Below are 17,135 nucleotides of genomic sequence, written 5' to 3'. Positions count from 1 at the left end.
AATATTAATCAATAACTACTCTACGATGCAAGAAAGCAAGCTTGTACATTATCAACCAAAAAAAAAAAAAAAAAAACACTACACTACACTTATCTATCTACTCTAACAGTTTGGCTAGTTCTTTTTTGAATATATTCAAACTACACACATGTACAACACCAGCTACCCACTGGCTAAAGGCAAATTACTGCTCCTATTCTGTAACCACACTTCCTTGATTTGAATTTAACAAGTCTGAGCAAGTTTGGTTTATGATTTTAATAATAGTCCTTGCGCATTAGCAGCAAGGGCTCTTATGCAACATGACAAGGTTATAGCATTTAAAAATAGGTTCTGGTAACCTTTAAAAGAGGTTACCTGGTCAAAACATTATATAGCGTACACATCTAAAAGGTGGTATTATATGATAAAAATAAGCATTATTTTATATATATGTATATAAACTCAAGTTCTAATAGCAAAGCTTAATAAACGGTACTCACCTTAGATAATCTGCAGTTGTTACATGAGGTAGGATGGATGAATAATTTTGGGGTTTAAGAGGTTTTGAATAATTTAGAGTTTAAATGAGTTAACTAATGAGGCTTACGGAATTAAAAATTAAAAACGGAATTAAAATATGCTCAAGGAAGTAGAAGTGTACTTCTACTTCCTCTAACACATGGGCTTATTACTATTACAACAGTTTCAGAACAGGGCAATCCAGCACCGAGCTTACACTACACGTACATTCCCACAACCACACACCTTTAGTTGATTCTGCCATTGCCGTCATAAAATTAAAATCTAGTTACAAAATTTTTCAATATAAAGCCCTTATTATAGAATGGTTCCGCCATCACATCAAATTAAATGTCATAAATGCGAAACTACCCTGCAACCTTTCCCCGGTCTGGAATCTCACGCACCTAAGATTCCCGCATGTCACAAGAGCATCACGGGAACATAGAAGTCCTTTACAACATGCGTTCTCTTCTCACTTTAGTATTGCCAACTGAAGACGTTAAAAAACGAAAGTCAGTCATTATGACTTTTGGCTTCACCAGTTTCATATTTTAGAGTTTTTAATTAATTAATTCTTCAATGACAACCAGGGATGAAGTTGAGCACTTCTACTTCCTTGAGCATATTTTAATTCCGTTTTTAATTTTTAATTCCGTATCCTTACTAATTAACTCTAAATTATTCAAAACCTCTTAAACCCCAAAATTATTCATCCATTCTACCTCATGTAACAACTGCAGATTATCTAAGGTGAGTACCGTTTATTAAGCTTTGCTATTCGAACTTGAGTCCAATTATACCGGTATTTTAAGAAATTCTATAACTTATCTAATATATGTATATATAAATTAATTAGTTCTAAAAATTTAAAAACAGCCAACATGGTAATTGTTAAAAGCGGTAAAACAAATATCATTAAAATCTGGGTACTCGATTAAAATATGTCTGAGATATAAAACTACATTACAGGACTTGCACATACGAAGCCTCTGTAGCCAGGTGGGCGGGAGAAGCAGTACGTAGCACATGCCTCTTGATTACACCGGGATTCGAGCCCATGACCACCAAATACAAAGGATGCGGAAAGGTCAGGGAATGACCACCGCATATCCCTGGAGCAATATGACCTTAGTTGCTAATGCCCCTAAAAAAAAAAAAATAATAATAATAAATAACATAACTCGCACACAGGAGAGGTTATCAGCCCTCAGTAAACACAAATGTGTCAGATGACTGTGTCCTATGTAGATCTGGGCAAGAACAACTTCCTCTTTACGATTCCTGTACAGGCTAGACTGCCACGGTTCAATTACAGGCTTTGCCTGATGTAATTTATTTGTAGTCTGTCTATTCCATTAAATCCTGCCATTGGGAACGTATCCTGTTGTTGTTATTTGTTGTTATTTGGTTTTTAGGAGTATTAGCAACTAAGGCCATATTGCTCCTGGGATATGTGGTGGTCATTCCCTGAACCTTTCCATATCATCCGTATTTGGTGGTCACGGGCGCGAATCCCCATCTAATCAAGAAGCGTGTGCTACGCACTGCTGCTCCTACCCACCTGGCAACGAGGCGCCAAGTATCCTGTTGTGCATTATTGTATTATTTGCCTATAGTCTGTATATGGAACAGAAAGACAGCAATTATTAGTGGGAATTGCTGATTTGGCTGTGGTATCAAATCATTTCCCCTAATCCCAATGTGGCTAGAAATCCAGCAGAAGCAGATATCATATTCACTGTTATGGGGAGAGAGAGAGAGAGAGAGAGAGAGAGAGAGAGAGAGAGAGAGAGAGAGAGAGAGAGAGAGAGAGAGAGAGAGAGACTTCTGCTAAACTAGAGGCAGAAGGTCTGAGCAAGATAAAGGATTTTATTAGTTTGTTGATTATTAATTTTATTGAGCTTATTTAATTCATTCAATGCCTTAAACACGTCAAGTAGATCTCATTGCAGGTGCCCAGTATCTAAATGCTTCAGTTTACAAAAATTAAGCTTTTCTTTGTAAGAACACTCTTTTGTTCCCCTCACTTATTGCATTGCCCTTCTCTGTACTACTCTGTACTGCTCCAACAGATCCACATTCTTCTGAAAATGTGGCTTCCAGACCTGTATACAATACTTAAGATGTGACCTAACCATTGCCTTATACAACAGGATAATCCCCTCATCCCTGCTGGCAAAATTCCCATATATCATCTACAAAATCCTATGAGCTGTCCTGGCAGACTGTCTGCATTGCTCAGAGAACTTCATATCTGATTAAAGATATGAAGATGAAAATTAAGAGTTAAAAATTAAAAATTAAATTCCTTTGAATTAAATTAAATTTAAAAAAGAAAATTAAGAGTTACAAATTAAATTCCTTTAAATTAAATTAAATTTAATTTAAAAAAGAAAATTAAGAGTTAAAAATTAAATTCCTGAGAAAAATGTACTCATTCCTTAGTTTTTTAGCACAATGTAAACACAAATATAATAAACTGCACTCTTCAAGTCAATACCAGATACATAAGATAGTTTTCCGAAATTCTGCTGTCAGCTGGTTACACCAGGAGATTAGAAACTGCGAAAGATTATCTTTACAGTTGCAAATGGATTTGTCTTACTGCAATAATCAGCAATAAGTAAGCCATTTTATTTCTTCATTGGCATTTTGCTTAATTAATAATCATCTATAACCTCATATTTTAGTCCACATAACAGAAATTTAAAACCAGTGCCTCTGTACAAGCTTTTCTCCTGACAAAGTGGTGCTCAAAGGATAATCTGTCATCCCGCATCAATCCTAGGCCATTGCACTATTTGACTTTCCTTGTATGTGAATCACTAATGCAGATCAAAATAACGTTTTTCTTTTTCAGATTGTCAAAGGTCATGGATGCCGACTTTTCAGCATCAATAGCTACTCCTACGTCCAAGAGGTAGTTCTGCAATTCTTTGATTTGGAAGTTTGCTTGGTGAGTAATCCATAGCTTGGTTGGGATTATGAACATTATAAAACAACTCTACCTCATTTGTGAACACTACTGCATTGTCTTATCTTAGAAGTATTGGAAGAAAGTCACCAGTGAACAGAAAGGAAGGCAGACACTTGGGAAATCTCATCCCTTGAGAACAGGTCCAAAACTTGGTGAAATGATGGTTTTGAATATATAGGGTTTTCAGCTTAACAACTTTGTGAGAACTGTAATTAAATTGCTCTTGATGTTGAAATAATATTGGAGGAATCAAAATTGTAGCTTCAGCTGACACAGATGTCATATAGATGTCAAAGTGTAAAATGCCACTTTGCCATCTATAAATAAAACATTTAACTGAGCTTGGTTATCATGAACTGAATCCTAAGATGTGTATCCATTAATGCAAGTAGAAAGGTCTCTGAGGAAAAACAGTCAGTTTTGAGGTGTGTTAGCATTATTTTTTCAAACAATTAAAGTAACACACACACACACACACACACACACACACACACACACACACACACACACACACACACACACACACACACACACACAACACTTTTTCATAGATGAACTTTAACAGCCATTTTGTCCAATTGGTGCCATTTAGATGATTAAGTAGATATTTATGGTCACAGGTATCCACTATTTGAACATCAAACCTTCTATACATTGTTTATGATGTTTTTCAGATTTCAGTGTTCAGGTGGTTTGCTAACTGCAATCTGATTAAAATATTATGCTCAACATTGCTTAAGCTGGAGAAATAAGAAACCTTTTGCTCTAAGGTTTCTTATTCTGTGAAGATCTCATCTGTTTGATTCTGCTGTAATTTCCTAAAGGATTCCCCCCCTGAATAAAAGCATTTTTAATTTTACGATTGAACCATGGTTTAATTCTAAATATAATTTTTATCACTTTAGAGACCCCAACAATAGTAATTTGTTGCAGTTTATAGACCAGTATGGCAATTACTTCTGTATCTGTTCTATTAAGTAGCTGGTCCCATTCAGGGAATGGTCAGATTATGAAGGATAAACAGTTGGCCAAACACTCTGCATCTTTCAGATCCAAAATACGAAGCTGGCACAGATTTAGACTGAGATGGGATATTTATAATGCAGTCTAATGGTCGACTTAAGTAGTCATGTATGGGGAAGCTGCAGAAGATAAGATTTAGTTGCTAATTACCCTTAGTTGGGGGGATTATAAGAGAGTGAAAATCAAGTATACATCAAATGTTAGCCAGAAGTCAAAATCACTGAGTATCGTGGCAGGGACACATTGCGGAACAAGGATGATGTAGCTGTTAGGGTTTAAAGTCAGCAGTAATCCAGTAAAACAGACAGTACAAACTTGGATTCTAGAATCATCAAAATCAAGGATTACAGAAATGACTTCAAAGTTTTCAGTATCATTTAAGATATAATTTTTAGTATCATTTAAGATATAATTTTTAGTATCATTTAAGATATAATTTTTATAGATGATTCCTCCTCCTCCATGCCAAACGGAAGAGCCAGTAGATTCAGTAGCAGTTTAAAGGGTGAGAATGGGTCTTTTATGATTGAGTCAGGTTCCCATTACATATTAAAATAAATAATGGTATTAACTTCCCCAAAGTGTGCGAACATAACCATATGTGTCTTATATCTGTAGAAGTTAAGTGTTCAAAGACCGATTTCTGTTATACAGGCTGAAAAACCTGAAACAACTCACAGAGAAACCTTACATCCTCCATCTCAGATCAACTAACTAGATTTCCATTAAGCACATAATGTCATATTCCGCAGCAAGGACAACAGACTGAAGTGCATGGAATTTACTAGTTATGTACTTTACTTTTGCATGTAGCATCTAGCAATTAACTGATGTGGGTGTGGATAAATATAATTCCTACACAAATAGTATCATAAGAATTATATTTAATATAAATTTTTATATGATAAAATTCATATAGGAATTATATTAAAGCCAACAATCATAATCATGAATAACACAATCAACACTTACCTTTTTACTGATAGGCTGATGAAATGGGAGACTAGAGTCATGACAAAACATTTCAATAAGAATTCTTTCGCATAGCTGAAAACAACACAAAAAAAAAAAAAAAAAAAAAAAAAGAATAAGTAATGCAAACAGAATTTAGAAAACATTCTAATAAGACTGTTCAAAACACTTCCAACTACACTGGTAAAGATAACTAGAAGTTTTACAAGGAAGTTTCTATTAAATTACTATAAAAATGCCATAAAAGTTATGTTCTGAGAATGGTTGATAATCATAATGTTCAGGTTGATCTTATAATTTTATAAGATCTATTTAAGGAATAAATCACTTAAGTAATTTCTCACTGGCTTTTCAGATTTACAATGGAGTGGAACCCACTTAACATGAAAATGGTTAACACAAAATATCAATAGCATGATATGCACATTGGGTCCATTATGTGGACTATAATTTTCAATGTATATTTTATCACTTAACACAAAATGGTTTACGGGAAATACTGCATAACACAAAAATACTGTCTGGTCCTAGTAAAAATGTATGTATGCAAAATTCTTTTTTGCATACATGCTATTTTAGATGTCTTTCATATCCTCTCTTTGTCTTTTACACACCAAAAACTCCTGTCTCCACTGAGATTTTCCATTAACTACAGAAAATCTCAAGCACATCAACTTACTTTCTTGCTCTTCCCCCTCCACCTACTGCAGTCACTGGTCAAAACTATTAGTGGTGCATCATTCAACTAATGCACATACAATCTCATGATAACACACTAATTACAATACTATACATTAAATAAATGAAATCCTTCTTGCCACTGTAATCATTTCTTTCACCTTTCGTAGAAAACTGTACATTGGATCACTGTACAATGAGTCCACACAACCAGTTCACACTGAATTTTTAAGTGAAAATGTTGCCTGCACAGAGGTCTTGTTTATCTATCAGTTCATTCTGTGACACAGTTATTACAGTTGAACTTTTTTGTTTTTTTCATCTTATGAGCCAATATTAAGAATAATGAGTAAAACCCGTAAATATAATACACTATCACTAAAAATGAAAATGCAGTTCCCAAAAGCAGTTGATTTCAATTCTGCATCAAAAACAAGCATCTGTAAGCAATATGACATTTGAAATTCAACTTTGTTAGTGAATGTAAAAAATTGTGAAAAAAAAAATAACCACTATGTTTGAGAGTACAGTAGTAAGTTTAAATCAGAATGAAAGTGTTTACATACAGCAAAACATGAACATGCGGCACACTCATTTGATTCAAACAAGTAACATGTATAATGTTCCAATTTCGATGCAAACAGAAGATCCCCTAGATGCAGAGAGGAATAAGATTGTTTTTAAAAATGTTTGTGGTCAATCATTTATTTGGTTTCTAATAACATGCAATAACTTCTACAGGCAATGTAGAAGTTATCTCACACTGGATAACTTCTACATTGCCTTCACTACTAAAAACCTATGCAGCCAAGGATTACAATGCAGATGAAATGGATATTTTTTGCTGCTTTCTAGATAAAACTTTGCTTTTAAGGGTGAGTGATCAGAAAATGTGAATCAGAATTAAAAGAATGTTTGTGATTGGAAAGTGCTTAAACAATTTTAAAAAGGCCTGGATGATGGGAATTATTTTCACAGATTGGATAAAGGCATTGCATAAAGTCATTTTGATTACTGATAACAGTCCTGCCCAACTGAAAGCGAAAAATCCTCAGTATATAAATTTGATCTTTTTTGCCACTTAATACCAAAGCATATTGCAGCCATGTGAACAGAGTATAATTAAAATTTTGAAATTTCAGTATCAGAAATTACTGCTACAGTAATTCATTTGTGACACTGATTCAAAAGATGATTTCCGAGCTTTGACACATTTGAATTCTCTTCTTGCATACTGCCTGGAGATCTGTGAGAGAGAAAATAACAGAAAACTGGTTTCATCACTCTAGCTTCTCTCTTCCATCAGCATCATCTAGTACAGTCAGTCCTCGTGCAATATAAACAACAGGCCCTATGGGGAAAATAGGCTTATGTGCCGACCACCCAAGATTGAACACACATTTGTAACCAAAACATTACCAAACACAATAAATTATCATAATAAAATATGTAAGTATTTTATAATGGTGGTAATAAAATACTTATGTATTTTATTACCACTATTATGTAATAAAATATTGCTAATGCTTTTGCTTCTATCGTAAGCAAACTTGTTTTTTGTTTGATTTTCTATCCAAACAGATGAGAGCCGTTCCATCTCTTCCAATTCTTAATCTAATGGATTTTAATTACACTTTGAGTTGTTCCTACTATGAAAGTTGTTTTTATTTTCTCTGCATTCTTTGTAATTCTCGGCATTGCCTCATTTAAGCCTGTAGCATGTGCAAAATCACATGGTCTTTTATTTCACTCAAAGCATTTCACAATTTCATATTTTTTCTCTATCAACAGAGGGGGACTGGCCATAAGCCTTACTAGGGAAATCCTGGTGGGCTGGAAGCCGGTGTGATTTGGCCATAAATGCTAGTATGAGGCCACTACAATTTTCCCGGGTAAGAATTTTTGACCAGTCCGCCTCTGTTTATCAATATTGCTTTTCTTTTTCTCTCTGAATCTGTAGTGTCTTCACCAGGACGCTTCCTTTTTCACACCTTTTAAGTAGTTTACTCATTTTTAGGGAATAAAGCATAATTACAAAATGAGGAGGCACACTTCATACACATAAACAAAGCTGCACACGTGTAGCAACTGAATAAAACAACACCGTAAAGGCAGAGACACACTATGAACACCTCCACTAGCTCACATTTTACTAAAGCACATTTCTGGGGGTTACTACCATAAAACAAAAACAATTTCCAGTTGCGTTTCTGCTAGTGGAATCTGTTATAAACTGGTAGTAAACTCGATCTAATGGCATTTGCATAATACCGATAGCAGGAATTGTGTGGATTTTTACATTATTATGGTGAAATGTGTTTCCCCTTCACTGATATAAAAAACAAATACATTTTCAGAATATTCTCTTCATTTCTATCGTGGTGCGTTCGGTTGGGGTGATTCCTTGTTCGACTGCCATTTCTCGTAAACACAAAGGTGAATCGTGCATAAGCGAATTCGGTTCGTGTTATATACGATATCGTTCTCCTATTTATAAATTGTGTAGGATCGAATTCGTGTAGCGTAAACACGTGTTATACAAGGACTGACCGTACCTTTGTAGAGGAAAATAAGAATAAACTTTTGGAATGTAATATCTTTGGCCATGTGTCCTCTTATCTGAGTGTGTTAGTGGAAATCACAGTCGACGATTACATTGCAGTAGATAACTATCCACATTGCCACTACACCAATTTTAACTGATAATGACATTGTGGATACTGTTAGCCTCAGAGTACAAGGAGAAAGTGACAGTGATCATAGTGATAATGATGAAGCTTTACTTAAGGCAAGTGCTTTGGACATTTTTGGAATGTTAACAAGTTTGTGGGTCATTTTTTGTTTTTTTTCGTTTAGCTTTGCTGATTATATTCTATTACTGATAGTATCATAAATTTCACTATGATTTTAAAATTGAAAGTTTCCATAATGTGAAATACAATTAACACAAAATTCAAGTAACAAAATATTGTTACATTCCTTATCATTTCATGCTAACTGGGTTCCACTATAATATCATTTTTTGTACTTTCTTTTTCAGATTTGCATTAATAAAAATTTCATAAAATAAAATAATATTTCATTATTTCTCATTTTTTGTAAATAAACATTCATTTTAACTACAATGCTCAAACACCAATGGTAAACATTTTGTCAAGAACAATAATACAAATTGGAAACTTCAATAATTAATTCTTTTGGTTGGTGATTCAATGCAATAACCGTTGGTGATAACCGGGACTGCAAGAACTACCGTGGCATCAGCCTCCTTTCCATCATCGGAAAGGTCTTTATGAAGATCATCCAGTCAAGACTGCAAAAACATCGCGAGAAAACCAGTCGAGAAGAACAGGCAGGATTTAGACCCGGGCGAGGATGCTGTGATCAAACTTTGCCATTCGTCAGCTGATGGAGGAGAGGATCCGGTGTGGACAGCGAACCGTCATTGTTTTCATTGACTTTAAGTCTGCTTTCGACTGTGTCCACCGGCCTGCCTTATGGAAACTACTAGAGGTTGAACATGTACCTCGAAAAGTCATCACACTCCTCCAAACTGCATACAACGGTTTAACCAGCCAGGTGCGCATCCAGAACGATTTATCTGAGGAATTTACCATCCAAACTGGAGTCCGCCAAGGGGACGTAGCCTCCCCGTTGCTTCTCAACATCGTGGTCGACGCCATTATGAGGCAAGCATTCAGAAACAGACAGGGCATACAATATGACAAGGATCACTATGTGACTGACCTGATCTTTGCTGATGATAGTGCTATCCTTGCCGGTAACAACGCTGAAGCCACGGACATCCTCTACGACATTGCCCGCATTGCCCGGCCATACGGTTTGAAGATCAATGCTGGTAAGACAAAGGCCCTGACAACAGATGGGTCGCAAGCCACCATCTATCTCGAAGGCATCCAGATCGAGCAAGTGCAGGACTTTAAATACCTTGGGTCGCTGGTCCAGGAGAAGAAAGTTGCATCCACCATGGAAATCCACAGCAGAATTGGACAGGCGGCCACTGCGTTCGCCTCGCTCAAATGGTGTCTGTGGAAGAGGACCAACATTTCCACAAAGACTAAAATCCGACTCTTCCGGACTTTGATCCTGCCCATTCTTCTTTACGGATCGGAAACATGGATTTGTCTCAAGTTAGATTTGAACAAACTTGAGGTATTCCAAATGCGATGCCTGCGGCAGATCTTGGGCATCTCTCTTCGCGACCGCATCACTAATGATACCATCCGCGCCAGATGCCAACAGCAACCAACCATTGCCGACCAAATCCAGAAGCGAAGGCTTAGATGGTTTGGCCACGTATGTAGAATGGGCACGAACAGAATACCATCCACACTCCTTTGGAGACAACGACCCACCCAATGGAGCATCCAACGGACCGCACCTAGGAAAACGTGGGCCAAGCAAGTGGAAAATGACTTGAAGAGCCGACGTCTCGACCTTAACCAGGCCAGGACTGACGCCATGAATCGTAAGGTAGGGAAGAACATCACAGAGCAAGTCCGAAACCCTGCGGCACCTACAGCAGCATACTGGTTGCGTGGCCAACCGCCTCCCCCAGCTGCCAGCTAAGGACCAAAGAAGAAGAAGAAGATTCAATGCAAATATTGAGGTTGTTATTCCGATGCTAGCTTAAGAATCATGATTTTTTTCTTTCTTGTTTTTTTTTGGTTGCAGACTGCTTTTGCAGCTTACAACCAAAAAGGTTTCTCATTAATAAGTCTTGCTTAACTTTTGCTTAATAAGGGAGGTCCTAACGAGATAAGTGGTCAATATCAACTAGCCTGTGAAGAATGTATCACAAAAAAAAAAAAGTTCTACAGTAACTGCCTCTGCATAGTTAAGTTAAGCAAATGGAAAATGTTTTGCACTTTTTTTTTTTTTCCATTTGATTTCCTTAATGGTCCTTAAGAACATATACTCTACATTACAAGAAAAGGTTTTTTTAACTTGAAAAATATCATTATTTTGTTAAAATGTAAAAAGTTGCACAAAACTTTAAACTTATGGTTTTAGTAGTTTATTTTAATAAAATGAACATTTTTTTAATGGAAATATGGGGATTTTATCAGAAGGGGAATTTTTTTGAATTTGTCTTTGGTCATTGAGCCAGAGCTTACATTATATATATTCCTGACTTAGCATTAGCATTAGCATTAGTAGAGGCATTTGATGCAAGAAAGCAAGCTTATGCAGCATCAGCCAAAAAAAAAAAAAAAAACCCACTTCCACTTCACCCCTCTGTTCGTTCAAAATACCTGTCCAGCTGAGCCTTAAACTTATTTAGGCTATCAACCTCCACCACAAGGGATGGAAGTCTGTTCCACCAACCAACCACCCGCTGGCTAAAGGCAAATTTCCGCACGTCTATCCTACATCTGTCTTTCCTCAATTTGAATTTATGACCTCTCAGGTGATTTTTCTGAGCTAGAGGAAGAATCCCATCAGCATTGAGCATGCTTAAACCATTCAAGGCTTTATACACCTCTATCAGATCACATGGCTGGTGCCTAGTCTCCAGACACTGTAATTTGCAAAACTTAAACCTTTCTTCGTAAGAGCACCCCTTTGTTCCATTCACTAATCTTGTTGCCCTTCTCTGTACTCGTTCCAGCAGCTCTACATCCTTCTTGAAATGAGGTCTCCAGACCTGTATACAGTACTCTAGGTGTGGCCTGACCATCGCCTTATACAATGGAATAATCACCTCCTTATCCCTGCTGGAAAAATTCCTGTATATCATTGACAATACTCCATGAGCTACTCTTGCAGCCCGTCTGCACTGCTCAGAGAACTTCATATCTGCCTGCACAACCACCCCCAAGTCCCTTTCATTCTCTACCACTGTCAGTGTAGTACCACAGAGTTGATTCGTTGCTCTGGGGTTGCTGTTTCCCATGTGTAGTACTTTACATTTATCAATGTTAAACTTCATTTGCCACCTCTCAGCCCATCTGCTCAACCTTTCCAGATCCTGTTGCAGCAGCATAGTGTCAGTAGTGTCCTTGACAACCCTGCCAACCTTTTTGTATCGTCTGCAAACTTGGACATTAAGCCCGATATACCATCATCAATATCATTTATAAATACAGAAAACAATAATGGACCCAACACTGAGCCCTGAGGGACTCCACTAATAACATCAGTCCACGATGAGCAGTGTCCATTGATTACCACTCTCTGTCTTCTCCCCCTCAACCACCCCTTTATCCATAGCAGCAATTTGCCTCCAATGTCACACTGCTCCAATTTGTGTAGCAGTCTTCCATGTGCAACAGTATCAAAAGCCTTTCTAAGATCCAAGTATATAATATCAAAGTTATTCCCTGCATCCAGTTCTTTTGTGACTGCATCATAGTATCCAATCAAGTTGGTCAGGCAAGACTTCCCCTTAACAAAACCATGCTGTGTCTGAGCTATAACTGAAGTCTTGTCTAAATGATCCTGCAGTGCTTCTTTAACCAGTGCCTCCATTAATTTTCCTGGAACAGAAGTTAAGCTCACAGATCTATAATTATTTGTGTCAGCCTTTGATCCTCCTTTGTGAATTGGGGTCACATTTGCACATTTCCAGTCTATGGGTACCTCCCCTGAGTCCAAGGAAGCTCTCATAATTATGGCTAAGGGTTTGCTTACTTCCTTTGCTGCCTCCTTTAATATAACTGGATAGATCCCATCCAAATTAAAATACTTGTTATTGTTGTATGATAATTATATAATAAATGCACCATATTCTTGTTGTAATTCTTATATAATACCTTCTTCTATTCAGGGAAACTCACATTTTTACTTTTAGAAAACCATACAATGTAAAGATATTGCCACAAATATGACAACTAGTATATGTGATGGTATAATAAGATACAGGTACATGTAATTTATTTATAACAGGGATGTTGTTGCTTTTGGGTTTTAGGCCCATCACATCAGAGACTTCGGCCATGCTGCAGCATTGTATATTAGGTCTGTAGAAGTGAGTGTTGATGTGATTTGCATGTTGTGCAGGCTGAAAAACCCAGAATAACTGAGAATGGCCAACCACAACCTCCACCGAAGAGGTCTTCAAAATTCCTCCAGTCATAAATGGGAAACAAACCTAGTTTATTTATATACAAACCTAGTTTATATGGTCACAAAGGACAACAGGAATGTGGTCCCAGAAATCACGTTTTGTTGAGTCTGTTGTTTAGTGGTGTGCATCTGCTTCTCTAGCCATGGTACATCAGGGCTTTGTGTTTACATAATTTTATATTTATTAAGATGTTTCCATTGATTATATCTTAACAGCTGTTGTTTCTTGCTTATTCAAAACAGTTCTGATGATACATAATCTTTCATCTATTCTGTATTTGTCAGAGGTGGTAGTAGAAATTTATTTCTTTAAAATATTTAAAGATACCTTCTATGTCATCTGCATTTCTCTTTTTTTGAGGGCAAGTATTCTGCACTTTAAATAGTGCACTGAATACCTGTTTATGACTTCTTTCAAATATAGGGTAGCCTATTAATACACATCTGGCTGCACTGAAAATCTTGCACAGTAGATCTCCAGGTAGATATATAGACACATAACTTTATATAGAGTATATAAACATGGGCAAGATTCAAATGATGAATTCTGAAAATAGGTTGTAATCCATGGTTGTAATCTTTGTTTTATCTGAAATAATTTGTTTTCTGTTGTTTTTGCCAGTTTGTTTGCTGTTGTGTCATACAGCAATTCTGAATCAATGTTTTATAATTTGCATAAGAAATTTTAATATTATTTATTGAAGTCATAGCTGACTTTTGCATATATGACTTCAGTATATTGTAATATTGTATTCTCAGTATATTGTCAATGATCATTTTAAGATTTCATATCAAACAAAAATGTGTATCTTTATTCTACTTTTAGAAAATAGAATCTGGATATGTTATTCTTCTACAAAATCAGGGCAACTGTAAATGATCTAATGATAGTCACAATTCTGCTTGAGAATGTGCTACATTTATGGGGTAGCTGTCAGGTTGTATTTGGAAAAACCACAGTCACTCTTGCAGGCTCTGGATCTGCACTTATCTGTGTATTTCCATAAATGTTATGAGTTTGGTGTAAATGGGCTATAAGTAGTTGCTGATAACTGTGGTCAGATTATGGACTTCCTACCACTTATGGAATGGGGAAATCACTGATTATCTGTAGGCATGCAAATGCCTGAAAATTATTAATGATACAACGCACAGAGGTCAGTTTGCTGTTGGATATGCATGATACATGGATTCTCATTGTGGCATGAAGGGAATTGACCAAAATGGATAATCTGGTATGGATTTTATTTTGTATGCATATTATAGAATCATTTTCTATCTAATGACAGATAGCGGTAATTCAACATACAGGCTATGTATTGGTGACATAGCTGCCAACATTTGACTTTTGAAAAGCTGCACGTAACTGTAAGAAGGTGAAAAACAGGAGATTTTGTAACCAAAACAGAGGAAAAACAGGAGTTCTTCACATAAAACAGGAAACATTTTTAAAGTCCACACTAGAATTTAACTCAACATACACGTTTTATGTTGAAACTGTTTGTTGTTGTTTGTTATTTGGTTTTTAGGAGCATTAGCAACTAAGGCCATATTGCTCCGGGATATGTGGTGGTCATTCTCTGACCTTTCTGCATCCTCTGTATTTGGTGGTGACGGGCTCAAACCCCAGTCTAATCAAGAAGCGTGTGCTATGCACTGCTGCTCCTTCCCACCTGGCTACGGAGAAGCCTTTTTTGTTGAAACAGTTATAGGATTGTTTACCAGTATAGTACGCTTTCTGCATATCAGTATCTGACATTAGCTCACCTGTGATTTTTCTGTCTGTGAATTTTTGTTTGGATTGTCTATTAGATATCAACTGATTATGAAGATATTATTGCAAAGTCTGCAATGGTATCTTCAAGAAAGATACCATTGCAAACTTTTCCCTTTTCAGAAATTTCAGTCAGAGAAGTTTAGTTTATAATAAAAGTACTACTTTTAAGACAGACATGGCTATCATCAACAGCATTTCCAAATTACTTCATACTTCTCCAGAAAAAAAAAAAAGGATCCAAACTGGGTTTTTTTTTTTTTATTATTTTTTTTAACCTGGTTGAATATTATTATTATTAGTAGTAGTGGCATATCATCATTCTTCTCTTTCTTGCTTTCTAATAATAATAATAATAATAATAATATCATGCAAGAAAGAAAATTTATAAAGCATCTGCCCAAAAAAAAAGCACATCACTTGTCCATCCCCTACTTGAATTTATTCAAACAATAACAGATGGAAGTTATTCTGCTAGAGGGGCAGGTTTAATTTAAACGTGCAGTATTTATATACTGACATTACAATTGATGCCGACTTGCATAGTTGGCATCAACTGCAATATCAGAAGGAATTTCCTAATTCTTTCTGAAAACAAAATGAAAAAATAAAATAATAATACAAGTAACAATTATAATTTTTTTCACTGTTTAAAATACAAAACAAAAATAGTTACTTGTTTGAGGTACTGAAATATTTGGTGAAATATTTTATCCTTTTGTTGGGTGAATCACATCCAAAGTAATAAGTGTTCAGATAGGAAGTCAAAAAATACAGAGCACTATATGTGAATAAATGCCAAGCACTTAATTTCTGCATTCTTCATTCTTTTGCCATTTTTAATGCTAATACAGTTATCCCATATTACAGTAAGGGGGTGATAACTGTATTTAGTATTAAAATGAAAGAAGACTCCAAGGAAGAAAAGCTTAGGCTGTACATGCCATCAAAAGAAAAACAATAATAACATAATAATAATAAATAAAGAAATTTAAAAATTGAGATAAAATGTTTCCCTACTTATACAGCTTATTTACGACTTCTAAATACTTATACAGTTCCCTCTTTAAATCTATATAATTTCTCTGACTCTACATGGTCAGGTGATAACCCATTCCAACAGTTAATTAGTATTTGATTAAACAAGTTTTTTACATCCAGTTTACATTTACCTTTCTTTAATTTTAGTCAAAATCCTAGAAATTCTCACCCTAGAAAGAGAAAATATAACCCAAATGCCAAGCACTTATTTCTGCATTCTTATTTCTGCAGAAAAGAAAATATAACCCCATAATTAAGTTTTCTTAACTCTTTTAAGGCATGAAATCACATTTGAATCATCATGTAGATGCCCAGTTTCCAAACTCAGTAGCTTACAGAACTGGAGATTTCCTGTAAGAATACCTCTTCACATCTGCAATTTGTCTAGTTGCCAAACCTTTTTATCCTTTCAGGAAAGACAATATCTTTCCTGAAATGACCAAATCTCCATACAGTTTTTAAAATGTATCTAACCAGTGATCTGTACAGTGGAATAATTGCCTTTACCTGTAGTAGCAAAATTCCTATACATCTTTTAAAGTATTTTATGCAATAAATTTACAGCCTTACTATACTGCAAAGAACTTCGCGTCAGACTGTATTACAACTCCAATAGTTTGAGTGTGTTGCCCTAAGTTGATAATTTAACTTAGGATTACTGTGACTTAACCTTTCATTTATTAACATTAAAGCATAATGGCTACTTTTTATACCTTGTATAATTTGTCTAAGTCTTATTTTTTTCATCCAGTTCTTCAGTAGCAACATTCCCTGGTTGCATTGTTAATAACTCTCATCTTCATCAGTGCTCTGCCAAGAGCAGGTCCAACCACATAACTCACAATCACACTTCCAATATCTCCCTATCTTCAACCCTCCTATACATTTCTCCATATCCACCATCCCCTCTCAATTCATTAATCATAGTTTTCCTCAATCTCCTTCTGGGCCTCTTCCCTTCAACTTTTCCCTCTATCATATCCTTTATCAATCTCTCATCTTAAAACTCGTGTAAAATCCAATTTTTCTCATCTGATTATTTCAGTCAAATATCTCTCCCTACCTTTGCCTTCCCAA

At 35.8% G+C, this 17,135-nt stretch overlaps 1 protein-coding gene across 1 annotated transcript in view; it reads right to left on the bottom strand.

Annotated features, from left to right (window-relative positions):
- The window catches only part of LOC150077530 (transcription intermediary factor 1-alpha-like), a 337,193-nt gene that overhangs the window by 35,309 nt on the left and 284,749 nt on the right, over nt 1-17,135 (bottom strand). Inside the window, exon 13 of the mRNA XM_090385676.1 lies at nt 5,477-5,551. Coding sequence (XP_090241802.1) covers nt 5,477-5,551 — 75 coding nt within the window. The remainder of the gene's footprint in view (nt 1-5,476; nt 5,552-17,135) is intronic.

Source organism: Mastigoproctus giganteus, chromosome 12, assembly GCF_048544385.1.
Source record: "Mastigoproctus giganteus isolate SK-2022 chromosome 12, ASM4854438v1, whole genome shotgun sequence".
Taxonomy (NCBI): Eukaryota; Metazoa; Arthropoda; class Arachnida; order Uropygi; family Thelyphonidae; genus Mastigoproctus; species Mastigoproctus giganteus.
Note: the sequence above shows the minus strand (reverse complement) of the source record. Positions and strands in the feature narration are given on the sequence as shown.